The 16,734-nt window shown below is 41.4% G+C and overlaps 2 protein-coding genes across 6 annotated transcripts; both read right to left on the reverse strand.

The window, feature by feature from the left end:
* Positions 1-240: 240 nt before the first annotated feature.
* On the reverse strand, positions 241-8,519 carry LOC113012418 (SERTA domain-containing protein 2-like). 4 transcript variants are annotated; one of them, XM_026152623.1, is made up of 3 exons: positions 8,311-8,519; positions 6,137-6,250; positions 241-3,974 (listed from the first exon to the last, which is right to left on the reverse strand). In XM_026152623.1, exon 3 carries the CDS (start codon positions 3,968-3,970, stop codon positions 3,164-3,166), a length of 807 nt encoding a protein of 268 aa, XP_026008408.1. In that variant the 5' UTR covers positions 3,971-3,974; positions 6,137-6,250; positions 8,311-8,519; the 3' UTR covers positions 241-3,163. The 4 variants fall into 4 exon arrangements, with proteins under 4 accessions (XP_026008408.1, XP_026008411.1, XP_026008410.1 ...); XM_026152626.1 differs by lacking the exon at positions 8,311-8,519 and adding an exon at positions 6,554-6,572; XM_026152625.1 differs by lacking the exon at positions 6,137-6,250 and having other exon boundaries at positions 242-3,974.
* Positions 8,520-10,283: 1,764 nt separating this feature from the next.
* Positions 10,284-16,734, reverse strand: cdca4 (cell division cycle associated 4). Of its 2 annotated transcripts, XM_026152450.1 has the most exons (3): positions 16,283-16,734; positions 13,192-13,329; positions 10,284-12,856 (listed from the first exon to the last, which is right to left on the reverse strand). In XM_026152450.1, exon 3 carries the CDS (start codon positions 12,845-12,847, stop codon positions 11,924-11,926), a length of 924 nt encoding a protein of 307 aa, XP_026008235.1. In that variant the 5' UTR covers positions 12,848-12,856; positions 13,192-13,329; positions 16,283-16,734; the 3' UTR covers positions 10,284-11,923. The 2 variants fall into 2 exon arrangements, with proteins under 2 accessions (XP_026008235.1, XP_026008234.1); XM_026152449.1 differs by lacking the exon at positions 13,192-13,329 and having other exon boundaries at positions 16,283-16,733.

The following is a 16,734-nucleotide window of genomic DNA, read 5'->3' on the forward strand; positions in this document are numbered from 1 at the left end:
TGGAGGCAACACACAAGACAAGATACTCCTGCAGGTCCACAGACCACATGCAGTCAGTTGCGTATTGAGTAATGTCCTGTTGTGTGTACGTGGTTGGTGTGCAGAGGTCGGCAGGAATGTCTGTATAGTAAATACTTCATGTTCAGTTTTTGTAATAGAGATGTGACGTTTGTGTCTTTGTGCCAAAGACACAGTCAGGTCTGCATGATGTTTTGCAATGAAAGATTAAAAGACTCACACAAAGCGGTTCGAGTATTTTCTCTTTATTGTTGGATAAAATCTATAAAATATTCCAAAAACAAATACAATACATTATGAACGATCATCTTTTCACTGAACAAAGTCTTCCTTCAGTTACATTGGAGGGGGGGGGGTTGTTTTTCATGTTCAGCATTGACAACATACACTTTGTGCTTTGCAAAACCTACTGACACTCTATGCTTTCACACAATTATAAATAACACTGCAACCTCCTGCTTATTATATTCGATCCTGTCAGACAGATTATGTAAAATTATTTTATAAAAAACAGAAAAGTGGTTTTATTTCACCGGCTGAAGAACAGCCAATTCACACTGTGTCTGTGCAGAGGCATCAGGAGCAAAAACAAGTTGTTGTTGGAGCAGCAGTGCGCTGCTCGTACATCTCATGTGATTGGTCTGTAGTCTTAGTCTGGGCAAAACAAGCTCCAAACCCCTCCTACTGAACATGTGACGCAATCTGCTTCCTCCCACCCTCCTCCACGTCCTCATCCTCCTCCTCTTATTTTCCCCCTTCTGGCTCTGGCTGCCACCTCCTCCCTCAGCTAGTTCACTGTCAGCCCGTCAGGATACATTAAGCTCATATGCCTGTAGTGTTCAGCGAGCACAGAAAAAGGCCAAGTAAAGGGAAGAAACCATGACAGCCGTGGCTTCTGAGTGCTTTACGTAACACCTTTCTGCAGTCCTTTGGTTTACAAAAAACAGAACAAAAAACAAAAAATATCAATGAAGCTCGAGCTCACACAGACACAACACCTCAGCGCAGTTGAAAATTAGAATCAGTAGTAAGGCACGTTGTCAACATGAAATGAGATGGAGATGAGGACGGATCACTTTGGTCTGACAGGAGAGCGTTAGATTCTCAGCACAATTAAAATGATAAACCACACCGTTTCGATCAGCGACAAACACACGACGGCTCTCTGGGTGAAAACAGGAGTGTTCCAGGTAAACCGGCAGACAGACAGACATCAGGAGGTAGAACAGGAGTAAACCACAAACAGCGAAGGTCAGGCGTCAGATTCCCTGTGACCTTTCACTCACTGGATTTCTTCTACTAGACAGGAAATTGGTTTCAGGTAGAAACGCGTATAAAACTGCTCAACTCCCACATTGCGTGTAAAAATTGAAATAAACAAAAAACCCATCAAAATACAAAGGCTTCTGTTTTCAGGTTAAACTCTGAGACATGGCAAAGGTGCCCTGACCATTGACTTGATGTGATTGGCTCCTCAGTCAGAACCAGACTGGGATTACATTACCATTTAAAAATACATATTGTATGCTGAGTTAATGACATGTTGGATTTACTATACTAAGAAAAAAAAAGCTGCCAAGAAGGAAAAACTCTTATTTGTCATACAGGTGCTGACTGTTTGTCCCATTTTGTGTCACAAAGTGCATCAACACTGACAGTCCGAGATTAGAAAGAACCTTAATTTATAAGTTACACTCACACCTAACCGATAGACTCTATGTAGAAAGAACAGTAATATGGTTTGCTGTTCAGTTGTCATTCACAAATAAAAAATACAATTAGATAAAAAGGCAACAAGAAAAACAATTTACCCTTTCTATACTGGAGCATTGAGATTTCCTCTCTACACCCCCCACCCCACGCACGCACACACACACACACACACACTTTCTATACAACTTCAATATAGTGCTCACAAGCGGCTGCATTCTCCTTTCTACTAAGGAAATAAATATACAGATAGATAAATAGTCCATGCTCTGACTGCTGTACGGCCACAAAGACTTTCATCTTTCATCAACAGGAGTTGCTCGGTCCTACAACTGAAAAAAAGAAACTCGGGCCTGGGCTCTCCTGGCTGGCAGAAGCACGCCCTCTTAAGTAATTGAAGGGATTTCAATTAATAATCAACCCAGACCTGATCTAACAGTCAGAGTGCCGCACGAAGCACGGCAGCTCAGGTTTCTTCTGACGACTGCTGCAGTTACAGAAGCAGGAGAGCAAAGTGACAAATACTTGGAAACGTGAGGATCCACGTCCAGGAAAATTCACCTTAAACACTGCCGTATGCCATCAGTTTTTCATGTCCAGTACCACCCATTGCAACACTTCTCTTGCAAGTTTTGCAATATACTTTTGGTGTGCCAACTTTGTCTAAACATGTCTGATCTACTCTTAGTAGAGATTATTCACCTCCTACTCATAATACAACCAGCTGGAAAGCTAAAGCGCTGCCCGGTTTGATTCCAGGTCTTCCTGTCCCTTCTAAAATGCCTTTCTGATTGTAGCATTGTTATATACCAAGTTTCAGCTAAAAATAAAATTCTTTGATTAATATTGATTGGTTACACAAATAAAAGGTACATCTTTTTTTGCATTTTTGTTTTGTTTGCCAGTAAAATGTCATAAATTAGCTCTTCAATTGCTACTTTTCTGACAGCCCAAAACCCCAGCATAAAAATACTAAAAAAAATTTAAATAAAATACAAAGACAGAAATAATTTCTTTCCATTTTTGCTCAACTGACAAATTGTGTCAAGTTTTCGATCTTCACTTTTCCTGTCAATAGCAGTTTTGGACTGATAACTATTAAAAACAGTGCAAAAGAGTTGTACCATGGATGTCTAACTTTATAAGACGCTCTGAATGTTATTCTTCATCTGTTACAATAAATATTTCATATCTCTTGAGGCACAAGCATAGGTGCATAACTAGGTCCTCATAAGAGGCATGTGCATATTAGAATTAGTGTTTCATTCCACCTTAAACTGGCTCAACCTTGAGAAAAAATTTCAGCCAAACTATCAGATAGACCGTTAAAAGAAAAAGAAAAAAAAAGTTCATCAGAAAGAGTTTGTCAGCCCTAATTCAGCCGGAGCAGCTCCTAAAAAAAAGACAGGAAATGTTCAGAAGTTCATCTCGGTGATCAGGACTTTACCAGGATCTCCATGATGTGGTCCAGGTCATTCAGGTCCACGAGACAAGACTGGAGGCTCCCGGTTGAGGAATGGCTGGAAGAACGTAATTTCACGTCCTCGTCCGGCCATAGCGACACGCTGACTGGCCACAGAGACCCTGTCGCCCAGGCCGACGGCAGATCTGAAGTCTCATACATCGATGTGTCAATGTCCTCAAAGATATCATCCAGGGCGAGGTCGCTGAGGTAGCCCATGGCATTTACTGCATCGCTGAAAGTACTGATGGCTGCAGCGGGCAGAGATTTCTGCTGGTCGGGGAAGTCAATTGCCTCCTGAGAGGGGAATTCGGGAGACAGTGGGGGAGACAGAGACAGGCTTTCCCCATCTCCTTCGGCACACCCAGGGCACGTAACAGGCACGTCCTCTCTGAAATCGTCCCTGAGTAGACAGGAGTCATCTGCATGAACGGCGCTGATGCTGAGACGTGAATCTGAGGTGCAGGTTCCCACGCCGTCACTCCGTATTTCCTCCTGAATCTGCCTGAGAGTATTGATGAGCAGCACGGAGCGGCGCAGGCTGAGCTCCATCCCCGCCTGATAACGCTGGAGCTTCTCCAAGCAGAGGCCGAGCACCCGCTGACGCTGCTGCAGGTGGCTCATGACCGATTTGGACGGGTCAATGAGAAGCCCGGCCTCGTCTTCCTGGCCATCCTTTCCACTCTGCTCCTTTTCCTCCGTAATAGTGGCTTCCGCGACCACCTCAGCCTCCAGCTCCTCCAAGCAGCTCCACTTCCGCTTCACACCTCGACCCAACATTGGCCTGCATCAGGGGATAAAGAGCCCATTTGTTAGGTTGCAATAAGGTACAACGTGTAATGAAGAGTTACATTTACATGGCAAAACACAACAAATAGTTCTGCAAAACTAAATTAGGTAGAGAGGCTAGTTTCCCAGGGCTTGAACTGACTGTTGGTCTTAAACATTTGTCTTTTTTAAAGTCACCAATCGGAGCATTTCCTCCTGTTGAAGTGAAAGAAAATGAGACACAAACCTTTGACAGCAGTTGCTGAGATGGTGTGTCTATTCTTTCTTTATTTTATTTTTTTAGGGCTTGGATCTCTGATCTGGCGGCATGGCAATAAACCTTGCATTCAATTTATGTAAGAGCACAAAGCAAGCGAGCATGCTTAGTTTCAGAGACACTGTCAGGCACAGAGCCTTTTCAAATCAGGAGAAAACACATAAAGCATAAAGCTGTAGATACTGAATATATTATGCACCTTTACATAGTCGATTTTTTTTCTCCCCTGAGTTAAGACATTTGAAAGAGCGCATTTTACCAACTATGACTCACTGTTAGACACCCCAGCAGGCTTGACAGACTTTACTCATCCATACAGGGATGGGTAGCGCCATGGATCACTTTCTCTCTGATCCTTTTACAAAAGTAAAGAGGACACACGAAGCCCCATTTGGTGAGTTTGACCCTCGTCGGAGAGATTAAAGCTGCTTGGTCTAATTTAATATGTCGGTAGAAGCCTCAACAAAGTAAAATACGCGGATAATAAACATGTTAGCAAAAATCAGTCTTTTTAAATCGCTAACTACGATCATATGGTCACTCTACACTACTTATTTAGCTCAGGACCCCCGAGAACACCCCTTAACCCCGTGACGGTTCCCGTACTTCAGCGGGAACGTTAAGATCCAATTTGAACCAAGTTTAAAGGGCAAACTTGAGTTCAATTTAAGAGAATGACATGAAGACGACAGAAAAACCAACCTCACGTGCCCTTGGGAAGTGTCATGGGAGGTATGAATCCGTCGAGTCTTCGGCTGGTTTCGTTTCAGTGTCCCGTTCCTGAGCTGTAGACGGCCGAAGTGTGAGGAATGTACTGTCCGCTCGCAGCAGCTGGGGGAAGGCGGCGGAGCTGCGGAGGAGGGGGGAGGGGCACGGGAGCTCACCGGCGCACGGGATTGGTCCGTTCACCCGACGATCAAACCTCCGCCTCCGCCACTCACGGGGCAGCGAGTGTGCGGTCGTTTGTTCCGACAGCGATCTGGCGCTGCGTTTAAGAACACCTCGTAACAGTTGGAAATCATGTCGAAGCACACGAAATACACGTGAGCGGCGATAATGGCCTTTATGATCGGTGGAAAAAGAATTTATCAGGACATGGGCTTGTTTTGTCCAGTAAGCGGTAAATAATAAAAGCTGAGCATGTTTTTAAATATGAAATCACTGATAGAGCGTAACCACTGCTGTTATTGACCATGGTGGACTTAAGTATTAACCCTTTAAACTTGTTTGTCTTTTTCCGTTTGACGTATTTTTGGAACTTTAATTATTTTTTTTTCACGCATTAACTATCTGCATAAATTTTCTGTTTAAGTACAGTTATATATATTGTCCAGTTTAAGTAGTGTTACTTTAGCTCGATTTTTCTTGCACTGACTTTATAGTTGTTGACATAAAGCAAGAAGTGACTTGTTGAGAAGTGTGTGACAAAGTGACCCTACTTCTCAGTTGATTTATTACCCCAGTAATCACTCAGAATGGGTTTACTGCTAGTCTTCAGTCCTCTTGAGTACAGCACAATGCATATAGCCCATGGCATTTAGTCAGGATATGGCAATGGCAAAGCTTATCTGTGGTACTGTGTTGTTTTTAATTAATTTTAATTCTAACTTTTATTTTACTTATTTGTTTATTTAGGTCACCTGAAAGGATTCTGTTCAGCATTTGGTTGCACTAACAGAAAATCCAAGAAGTCACCTTTTTTCTGTACCATCCATTATTTTTTCATATTGTCAAAACTACTTTTACTCCACGAGTCTAGTTACTTGCATTACCCAGGTTTTAGGTCCTGGTTTTAAGGCATACATTAATGTAATAGCAACTATTAAGTGAAAGTTTGATTCAAGGCTAAATTTAACTAACATACATGTGGTCTGTTTTTGTTTCTGCAACACGTGACCTACTTAATATTCAGTTTCAGATCCACCAGTCTCTCCTCTGGGCCGATTCTGGTTCCCAAAAACCAAGATGGTGACAAGCAAAATTCTACAGTAGAGCTTTGGAACAGCACTGTGTCTCTATAAAAGAAAAAAAGTGTCAATAATACTCAGACTAGATTATTGGCAAATCAGCAATATACCTGTTGCCTCTACTCAAAGTAACTTATGAGTACTTTCAGCATTAGTGTTGTGGCGTCCTACCGCATAATGTGAAGTAAGAGGACATTAAAGGTGCCAAACATTATGCTATTTTATGGACAATTCTTTCTCTTTTAGATGCCACAAATGTTCAGACATTGATTCATAAAGTTCTCCCATGAATTTACATCTAACAAAGAAGTGAACATTTCTTTTAACAACATTTAATCAACACAGTTTTACCAAACAGACACCAGTGCATCCGTGCTGGAAATATCTAGAAGCCCCAGGTTGCTTTATTGCGTACCTGAACGCAGCATTTTAAAGGGACAAGATGACTCAGAACGGAACGGGAAGGACATGACCAGAGAGACAGGAAAGGCAAATACCAAATAAGGAAGGTCTTATTCCACCTTATATCTCTTCCTTCTAAATCAGTCACGCTTGTTTCCTCATCTTGTTTCTTTCTTTCATTCTCATCAGCCCCATAGTTTTGTCTTTTTTTTTAAATTGAAATCGTACATTTGCGCGCTTAAAAGATATATTAGTAAAGAAGAAAAAGCAGCTATATAAAACAGAACCAAGATTTCATAGTATTTCATCTTTTACTCGAACACCGATGTACACTTTACTCTTTTAAGCTGAATGTGTAATCAACGGTTATCTAGATTAAGAGAGGAACCTGAAAGCAGCGTGGGAGGGGTGGACTAAAGCTCACTACTGCACACGTTTTTTAAAGGAAGTGTTGCCCTGTGACAGCAGAAGGCACATGTACTTTAAGCATGGTGCTGTGTATTTATAATAAAGGTCAGAGTAGCATCTTTCAGACCTGCTCTCTTAACATCACATGATGTTAACTTTATGAGAGCATTTCTGAAACAGCTCAGATTTTCTGCTTCACATTTATTTATTTTTTCCCCTCTTTTGCTGCTTTTTAAGACACTCGAGCCTCTTTCACCGATGACTGGATTTTTTCCCCTTAGGCTGCCTTTTTGCTGACTCACTGAGAGGCCATTAATCTTTAACTATAAGCTAACCAATTCCAGGCGACAGTCCAGCTTGCAAAGTAAGCTATAATTTTATGAAGAAATTGCTTTTGTCAGGATCAGACAAAACTTCCTTCAGATTTGTGAATATGCAGTTTTCTGAATATGAAAAAGCTCACGTTTTGAAAAGGACAAAATGTGGCTCGACTCTGAACAGGTTTGCTCCAAGTTGCGTTTCGAACACACAATGGTGCTGTTATGTTGAAACCACTGCAACTCTCTCCACATATCTAACGCAGGATCTCACGGTCCAATATCGTCATGTGACAGCACGTGAGAACAAAGGTCTCTCTGCGGCCAGACTGCAGCTGCAAAACATCTAATTCTATTTTAGTGTCATTAAAAAAAATCCTGTATTTGAGGGAACATATACAGACTCAACTGAAAACTCCTTCAAGGCGTCTTTTAGCAGGTCACACGTGGAAGAGCACTGAATGAATCATGCATGATTTGAGCATGATTTTGAGCACCTGTGGCGTGTGTTTTTGCACACACCACAGGTGCACCTCTAGATTTCGAAATGACCAAGAAGTGTGTATAGAGAAGTGTCATTAGGAAAGCTCTATATCAGTACAACTCCATTTAAATTTAAGCATTGATTTATAGCGTGTTTCCACTTTACTTGTTAACAGGTAAATACGGATAGATTAACTAAACAGCTGTTAACTGCAACACAGGTCAACAGCACCTCAAAGTGTGGTCTTCAGAATTCTTGCGAAACAATGATGAATCAGCACCTGTCTCAGTTCAGCAAAAACTAAACCTTTACAGGTAGTTCTTGCAGGATAGTTTCATTAGACTGTTAGTTTTAACCAGCTGTTCCTAATAAACTGAAAACTTTTACAGTTTCTGTATGTGCCAGCGCTGATATAGTGAAAACCAACTTCTGATTGGCTGCCCCTTCAATTCTCACCCCAAGAATACACGGATATAAAATACTCAAGAAATGCTTACCATTCCACCAGACACGCCCCAGAGCTTTTTGTTTGTTTGTTTTAAGCTGTAACCATGTGGACCTGCACAGAACAGATGAGAAGGGCAGGGATAGTATAGAGAATCCAGCCAGCCTTCAAAATAAAAGACCCCATAGAACTTAAATGCTCAGCTTCTGAAAAGCTACCCTTGTGATTTGGAGATATGCCAAGACCAGCAGCTTCGTTAGCTACAACTCTTCAGCTCCTTAATAATTTAAATATCTCATCAGCCAATCACGTTGCAACAGTTTAGGCATGTAGACGTTGTCAAGACGAGCTGCTGAACTTCAACTGAACATCCGGATGGAGATAAAAGGTGATTTAAATTACTATGAACATGTATTTATGGTTTAAATGACCCTGAATCCTCCAATAGTTATGCTGCAATATGCATAGACTGCTGGGGGATTCCCATGATGCATTGAGTATTTCTTCTTCAGTCACCTTTATCACTCACTATGTGTTAGTAGACCTCTGCATTGAATCATACTTATTATTAAACTCTGGCTCTCTTCCACAGCATGTCTTTTAGCCTGTCTTCCTTTTCTCTCCCCTGTCACATGCCCCGCCCCTCCCTGAGCCTGGTCCTGTCAGGCGGTTTCTTCCTGTAAAAGGGAGTTTTTCCTTCCCACTGTTGCCAAAGTGCTTGTTCATAGGAGGTCATATGATTGTTGGGTTTATCGCTGTATGTATTATTGTAGGGTCTACCTTAAAATATAAAGCGCCTTGAGGCAACTGTTGTTGTGATTTGGCGCTGTATAAATAAAATAGAATTGAACTGCTTTGAATGTATTTACAGAGAATAGTCCGATAAGGAAAAAATATCCAGCGAGCATTAGTTCTCTGGGTGGAAATGGATTGGAAAAAGGCTGGTGGTTTAGCCCAGTTTGGGCATTTTAATACCAACTTGGCGTAGTCTAAACACCACAGCTTACCTGAGTGTGGTTGCTGTCCATGGCCGTCTCTTAACGACCACATCTAGTTTCTTCCAACTGGATAACTCACCGTGTCATGGAGCGGAGGTGAGTGGGGCCTCAGTGCTTACACAGTTTTAAGCCGAAGATATTAAAAAGATGTCCACTCTCAGTAACATCACGCAGAGCCAAGACTGGGGAAAAAAATGAGTATGATGCTGTCTGGAGCCTAGGCTTTTCACTCACAGGAATTACTTATTTACATATGCTTTCATTATTCAAAACTTAATATGCATCCTTTACAGTGGCGCTCATATAACAGAAACAGAGAAGCACAAGTCTTCTTTCAGATCCATTTAAAAACCATGACAAATAGTTAACCCTTTAAGACCTACCATAGAACCAAGTCCGCCAGAGCTTATTTTATATTTTTACTTGCTGTAGTGCCATTTTTGGAAGCATTTCAAGTTGCTATACATCAATACAACCATTATAGCCCAAATTTTAATAATGTGTATGCATTAAGTCCACAGTAACTACATAAATTGCAAAAAAAGTGCAATAAACTACAAAAAAAATTGAAAATCGTTTTTTTACATATACTTCTACTTGGAGAAATTTAAGAGGTTTATCCCTCAAAACTTTAAATACAAAAAAGTTGCAAAAAATGTAGGAAGTGTTACAAACAGCTGATCAGATCGGCAAAGCGTGTTTCTGGAATATTGTGTTTTTGTTCCTGCAAGCGCTTTTTATGCAATTTTTGCAAAGCTATATGTGGAAGGAAATCGTGACCTAGGACAAGCTGATGGCATAAGATGTAAGTACAACTCCTCCGGTTTCATATGCAAAACAAATTATTGCGCTAGCTTACGCGGTTCCGGTTCTACGGGGATTTAAAAATAGTTACGCAAAACGGAGCGTGCTGCTCTGACCGGCTTTAAAGAGTTAAACAGTAACATGTCCTGTTGTAAAATAAGGGAAACAAGCACACACAATCAATAGTTGCACCTTTTATTATAAAAAATATTTACAAAGATGCTACAATGTTTTTGTCTTAATATAAAAAAATGCATACATTTTACAACGATAATTAGTCTTTGAAGTTCTAGCTCCCATTCAGACCAGAGTGACATCCTTCAGGAGTGTTGTGGTAAGGTATTAAGCGTGTCGTAATACTGTATTTTAGTCAATACATTTTATTTGCCTGAGTTAATCTCTTCATCACGATAAGGAACAATTTTGAAGAATGCATTTGATTTTCCACATATTTAGGAGAAAGGCAACTGTTTGCATAAAGGAATTAAAGGACATTTGATTTGTATACAGTCATTTTGAAACACATATGACAGAGCTGCATAGTAATTTGAATAGTAACCCGGTTGTTGTTATTACTAATAGTCCTTAAAAAGAAAACTTAGGAATAAATAGGTACTGCATTGGAAACGAAGGGCACAATTTGGATAAATACAATTTCATCGGGCCTCATGGTTGAATTGATAGGTCAACATGGCATGTCTGTACCTTGATAAAATAAATACAATAAATAAAACAACAATAAATTAGATGGGTTAAACACACAGAATTCTTCACTTGGAATAACAAATGAGAGAAAGAAATATGGCTTCTCGATGCAGTTATCACCCCGGGGTTTCTCCAAAATGCGTGAGGAAAAAGCTGCTTATTACTGATATTGGATCCATAATGACAGCAGAGCAGGAAAATTACTTCATTTGTCTCCTGGCTACTGTAAACTTACCAGAAATGACAACTCTTGCTCCTTGTTTGTTGACTGGCAGCAATTTTCCTGCTCTGCGTAAAGCTTTTAAGAAAATGAAAGAACAGCGCCTATAAAGTGAGACGATGCCAGTCCTGACACCTGTTACAGTCGACTATACCAAACCATGGGAAGACACCGTCTTGAGACTGGCTATTAAAATCTTAAAAACCGCTTGGGAGGGAAAAATAATAATATCAAATGATGCCTGCAAAATCCCCCAGCTGTATAATGCAAAAAATATATTTCTATATACACATACGTACATATACATAAATTCCATTCATAATTGCTCAAATCTCTAGGAAAATATGCATTGATTTATAGATTTGGATTTACAATTTGTTCTGGTTTTTGATGCATGTAGTGTGAGGAATTGTTTCTCAGTCCATGTAACAATAAATAGAACTGATGAAATGGCAGAGAATACGGCCAGAAGGAGCTAGCATGACAGAGTGAATGACGGACATAAACACCTAAATAAGAATGCATCATGGTAGTTATAAGGTAATTATCTTTGCCTTCTCACAGATATTGTTGAGTTTTGGATTTCAGAACCAAAGTGGGAAACTAACTGCTTTGCCAACTCACCAGCATAGCTTTTAAATCCCCAGATTTGTTAATTTTACCATCACAATTGTAACTGCCAATTACATTTTATTTTTTATACAAAAAGTCACAACAGCAGATGTTAACCTGCCCAAGTGGCTGTTACAGGAGACTAACTACATCTCTAATACCCCCATCCTCAAATCTACTTGGCTTGCTGTTAATTTCCCATCTTGATCCAAAACATCCAACAATCTCTATGTGTAACAATACCACATACAGAACACACACGTGTACTGTGCATAGTCTGGAAAGAGTCTGTGGCATCAGTACAGACCAGAGGAATGTTCAGAGTTTCAGGATCCCACTATGATCTCCATGATGTGGTCCAGTTCGTTCAGGTCTGACCTGCAGCTTGAGCTGGAGCTCAGGGCCGTGGGCCCATGAGAGGACAGGCTATCGAGCAGATCGTAAGGCCCCATTTTCGGGGCGCTCTGCATGCCTGTCAGCACCGTATCGAGGTCATAGTAAGACGGGTCCACGTCTGAAAACAGTTCCTCGAGCGCAGGGTCAGGGGGCGGCGCTGGGTGCTTGATCTCAAAAGTCCCAAAAACCTGCTCCCCTGTCCTGGAGTCTGCACTTAGGTGGTCCCCGTCTCCCTCCTCTCCCTCTGATACGCACTCCTCGCTGTCCTCCTCTTCTTCTTCCTCCTCGCACTCACCGTCTTCCTCTTCCTCCTCCCAGCAGGGCCCCATGCCAAAGGGACCTGCGAGGTAAGAAGCCGAGGACAGCTGAGGGGAGACGGGTGACAAAGTAGACATGGTGACATCCGTCTCCACATCTCCCTCCATGACCACCTCTTCAGAGTGGTAGCCTTCCTCCACACCGACCACTGCGTAAGGCTTTGGGCTCTGCCCTGCCTGGGCTGCTGGATCAGTCTGTCGGCACAGGACTTCAGTGGCCACCAGGCGGTCGGTGGGACACTGGGCGGCTGCGAGGGCCTGCGTCATTATCTGCCAGGTGCCATCCTGGGTCATTTCCTCCTGGATCTGCCGCACTGTGTTAGCAATTAGAACTGAACGGCAAAGGTTTGGCTCTACCAGCATATGACAAAGTTGCAGCTTGATGAGCGACATGTCAAGCAGCGACTGCCGCTGCAGACTGTACGACGAAGACAGCATCCGAGCTGCCGCCGAAGGAGCTGCGGGGCCCTGGTCGCCACTGGAGACGGCCTCCTCCCCAGAGTCTGAGAACTTGCGCTTGGTGCCCTTCGGGAACATGTTGTCTCTCTTTTGTGAAGGCGAGGAGACAAAAAAGAAAAAAATCAGTGAGAAACACAATGGCACCACTTGCTTAAATATTAAGAAATGTGCCACACAGACAAACACAAAATGTGTACTGCTGTCAATGTCACTAGCTAAAATAGTTAAAAAGATTAAGTGCCATGTAATTAATTATGTAAATGTGTGATGTCATGAGGCTATGTGGTGTAACATTTGTGTGGACATGAGGGAGCTAGGGCTACAATCTGCTGAACTGCAGCTGTGACTTTACAAATAAACTACAGGCTTACTCTACAGTAAACAAATAATTGTTGTAGTTTTTTTCTTAAAGTTTGCTATACCTTTCCTGTTGAGAGGCACAGGCAATAGCAATGCAGCTTGGTCCCGGCTGCAACGCTTCAAGTACTTTTGTACGAGCGACAAGCAGCTTTTGTTCAGCACCATTTCTGCCCATTTTAGGCCAGTCTGAGGCAAGACTCCTGCTGGGCGGAACAACCACACTTTTAACAGACCACTGAGCCACCGAAAATAGCATGGTTACCGACTAAATGCGGACACTGCATCAAAGTAAGCACAGACTACAGAGACCTCTGTCAGAAAACAAAAACAGCACTCAAGTTAATTAGTGCATTTATTTTCTTTCCCCCACTGCCACCTGTGATCAAGAAAATCAAAAAGATATCCTAATCAATAAGGGTGCTTTCAAGGGGGTAAAAGTGACAAGGATATGGAAAGTAACAGCATTTACAATTCACAGTACAATGTACCACCATGAGCCACTAATATTTACAAGGGATATCAGGTTTCCAGGTCTACGCACGCGACGCTTCAAAAACTAGCAGAACAAGATTTTCACTTTCTCTTCACTGAGGAGGGGAAGAAAAGCACAGTCAACTTCCTCATTAAATACCACTTCAACACACACATGTCTTACAGGAACAAAACAATACTCCCGCTAATGTTAAAGGCCCCTCTGACTCCCAAAAATAAATGGGATGCAAGTGAATAGGAGACTGAGCTCCAAACAGCAGCCTGTGGCATTTAATTTTCCATCAGACAGAAAAACAGTATGCGCAGTGTCCGGCTGTCTCCTCTGTGTTAAACCTGTGGGCAGGGCATTTGGGTCAATGATTCCAGTTGCTTCAAATTTCTATTTGTGATATACATTTTTTTTTTAAAAGGGAAAAAAAGAAAACACAAAATTTTAAAAATCAGTACAATGAAAAACAACACTGATTCATGTTTAGCGTTAGGATTCACAGGGCACAATTCACAGAGAGGGTTGGATCACTTTACAGAAATTTCCTGTTTTTCAGGAACTAGGAATCAAAAAGAAACTACCATGCCCAAGACACTGCTGTTACTGTCATAAATCATCTCTACACCAAATTATCATTTTTATTTTAGGATGCCAGGCCAAACTAAGGCCCATAATCTGTGCAAATTACATATTTTAACATTGACACAGTGTGTAGTCAGGGGTGTTGTGCAATAGCATACTGACAAAAACTAGTAAAAAAACAACCTTGTGAGTTCACATTTAATAGAAAAGTATACATCTAAATTGCTGATCAATCAGATCACCACATTTTCAAAAAGTTACAATCCATGCCAAAAGGAAAAAATAAGTGGCTCGTAAGTACAATTAAAGGCTTGGGAGCCTGGAGGTCTTTGAGTCCTCGTAATCATAGAATAACATTTCCTGACAGTGGACAGAATAAAGGGGGGAAAAGGTAATTTATGAAGATACCCGGAGATCTAAAATGAAAAGGGTGAGAAAACGATTACGGACGTATGTTGTCTTCTTATGTGGTGCAATAATACTGGCCCCTGTTAAATAAGAGACACTAGAGAGAACTACCTCCTTAAAGAAAAAAAAAAAAGTAGAAAAATAAAAGGAAAAAAAAAGACATTAAATAGAAACAGGAAGAACTACAACCTGAGAGACGGATCACTGCACACAGAAGAGAAAACAGTTTTGGACATGACAACTTTTTTTTTTTTTAACATTTATACTGATAATTGTTTTCGAACACCCTATAGTTTAGCATTTTTAAAGCTTAAGGATTCTACTCTGAAATTAGAATTACATTCCTGAAAACAATAAGAAAAACAGCCATTCATATATAGGTCATATATAAAATAAGACTGAAAGCGAGTTATGTCCTAACCAGTCTGATCAGTCATCTGTAGCAGGCAACATACACAGTGCGTTGTGTTTTTCCACTGTGGGACATGTAAACAACTACAATCTCATACAATCAATTCCCTAAATGTTCTTACATTTTAACCACTTAAAACACTTTGAATCAAGATAATATTGACAGATAACCTAACATGAGCACTAAATAACAACCAAACTCCTGATAATAACATCTCGATCTGCAAGTGAACATTTTTAAAAAAGATTTACTTACTTTACCAATAAGAATGTATTGATTTTAAAACCCAAAGTGATCTGCTACAGACGCTTAATTTTAATGACTGATATCGAGCTCATACTCAGTTAAATAGTATTTATTTACACCTGCACATTAATGTTGATGTATTAAACTTAGTCGCACATTTTTTAACACGATTTCACAAAAATGCTGACATATGTGGTGTTCAAAAACTTCTCACATATCAGGAAATAAGTGCGGGGGGGGGGGAGACAATCACCTCGTGTAAATCAGTACTTTATTCTGATGCTGACATTACAGTTGTATTTACGTCAGACAGACAGTGTCACTAAACTGGATTTAAAACAGTTTAAATACATTCACTAAACTAAGTGTTTTCTACTTTGCTAGGAAGCAGAAGCCAAACAAAATTCAGCCCCGTTTTACGTCAATGGTTCTTAGCATGGCCCATCCCCCACCACTTTCACAGCCTGCCGTACTAAATGAATAAACACATTTTTAAAAAGCACTGCTTACATTTTTCCCACTTCCCCCTCAAATACATAGTGCTACCACTGCCAGTCGCCAAATTAAAACCGCTAGAATAGCTGTAAAAAGCGACGGAGAGCTTCTGGCCGTGACTACCGCATGCTTTTGTCTTTTCAGCATCAGAGCTACCGAGCGACAATGAGGCCATTTTGCGCTAGTAGCTAACAGTTAGCCGGCCGGCTATGCTACAGACGGAATTTACACTTCTGGGTTGCCGCTAGCTAGCATAAAATGTTCCGTGAAAAAAAAATGCCTCCAAGGAGGCACAAAACCCTCGGCATTCGTTTGGAAACTTCCTCTTACATAAAACGAATGCTAGCGAACGTAAAGCTAATTAGCTAAAAGCGCCCACCCACCCACAGTCCGCGGTCCTTCCTCCTTTCTAGCCAAAAACAAGAGTTTTCGCCACGGCGGGGCTGTTAAGTTCCCCAAAAACAACACACGGTCACCCGGGTGGCTGGTTAAAAACACTATCGTCGGGTGCTTCAGTAGCCGTACTCACCTCGTGTTTGTGTTAATTTAATTCCCGTCTCGGTCATAGGATCGACAGCAGAGAAAGCGGAGATCAGGTTCAGATGAGATCATTCATGCCACGGCTTCAAAAACTGAACTACCTCTGTCCTGCTGCTGCTGCGGAGCGGACGACAGGAGGGGAAGGAAGGGAGGGGGAGGGGAGCCGACAAAAGCCAGCCATATGCCTGGGATTCCTCTCTAATGATTTCTCCCTGCTTTTCTCTCCTACTAATGCTTCAACAAACAAGCCAAAGCCCGATGCTGGCTTCAAGAACAAGATGTAGAAGATCTGATGATGTTCTGGTTACTCTTTGTGTATTGACGCTGCGTTTACCGCTGGCCTTTTTAACAAGAAAAACAATCTGTGGTGAGGGGAATTATACCCAGTCATGGAAAGTGACTAAGAAACACGAATTTACTCCGATACGTGCCTAGTAACTA

This window comes from Astatotilapia calliptera, chromosome 19, assembly GCF_900246225.1.
Source record: "Astatotilapia calliptera chromosome 19, fAstCal1.2, whole genome shotgun sequence".
NCBI classification, from domain to species: Eukaryota; Metazoa; Chordata; class Actinopteri; order Cichliformes; family Cichlidae; genus Astatotilapia; species Astatotilapia calliptera.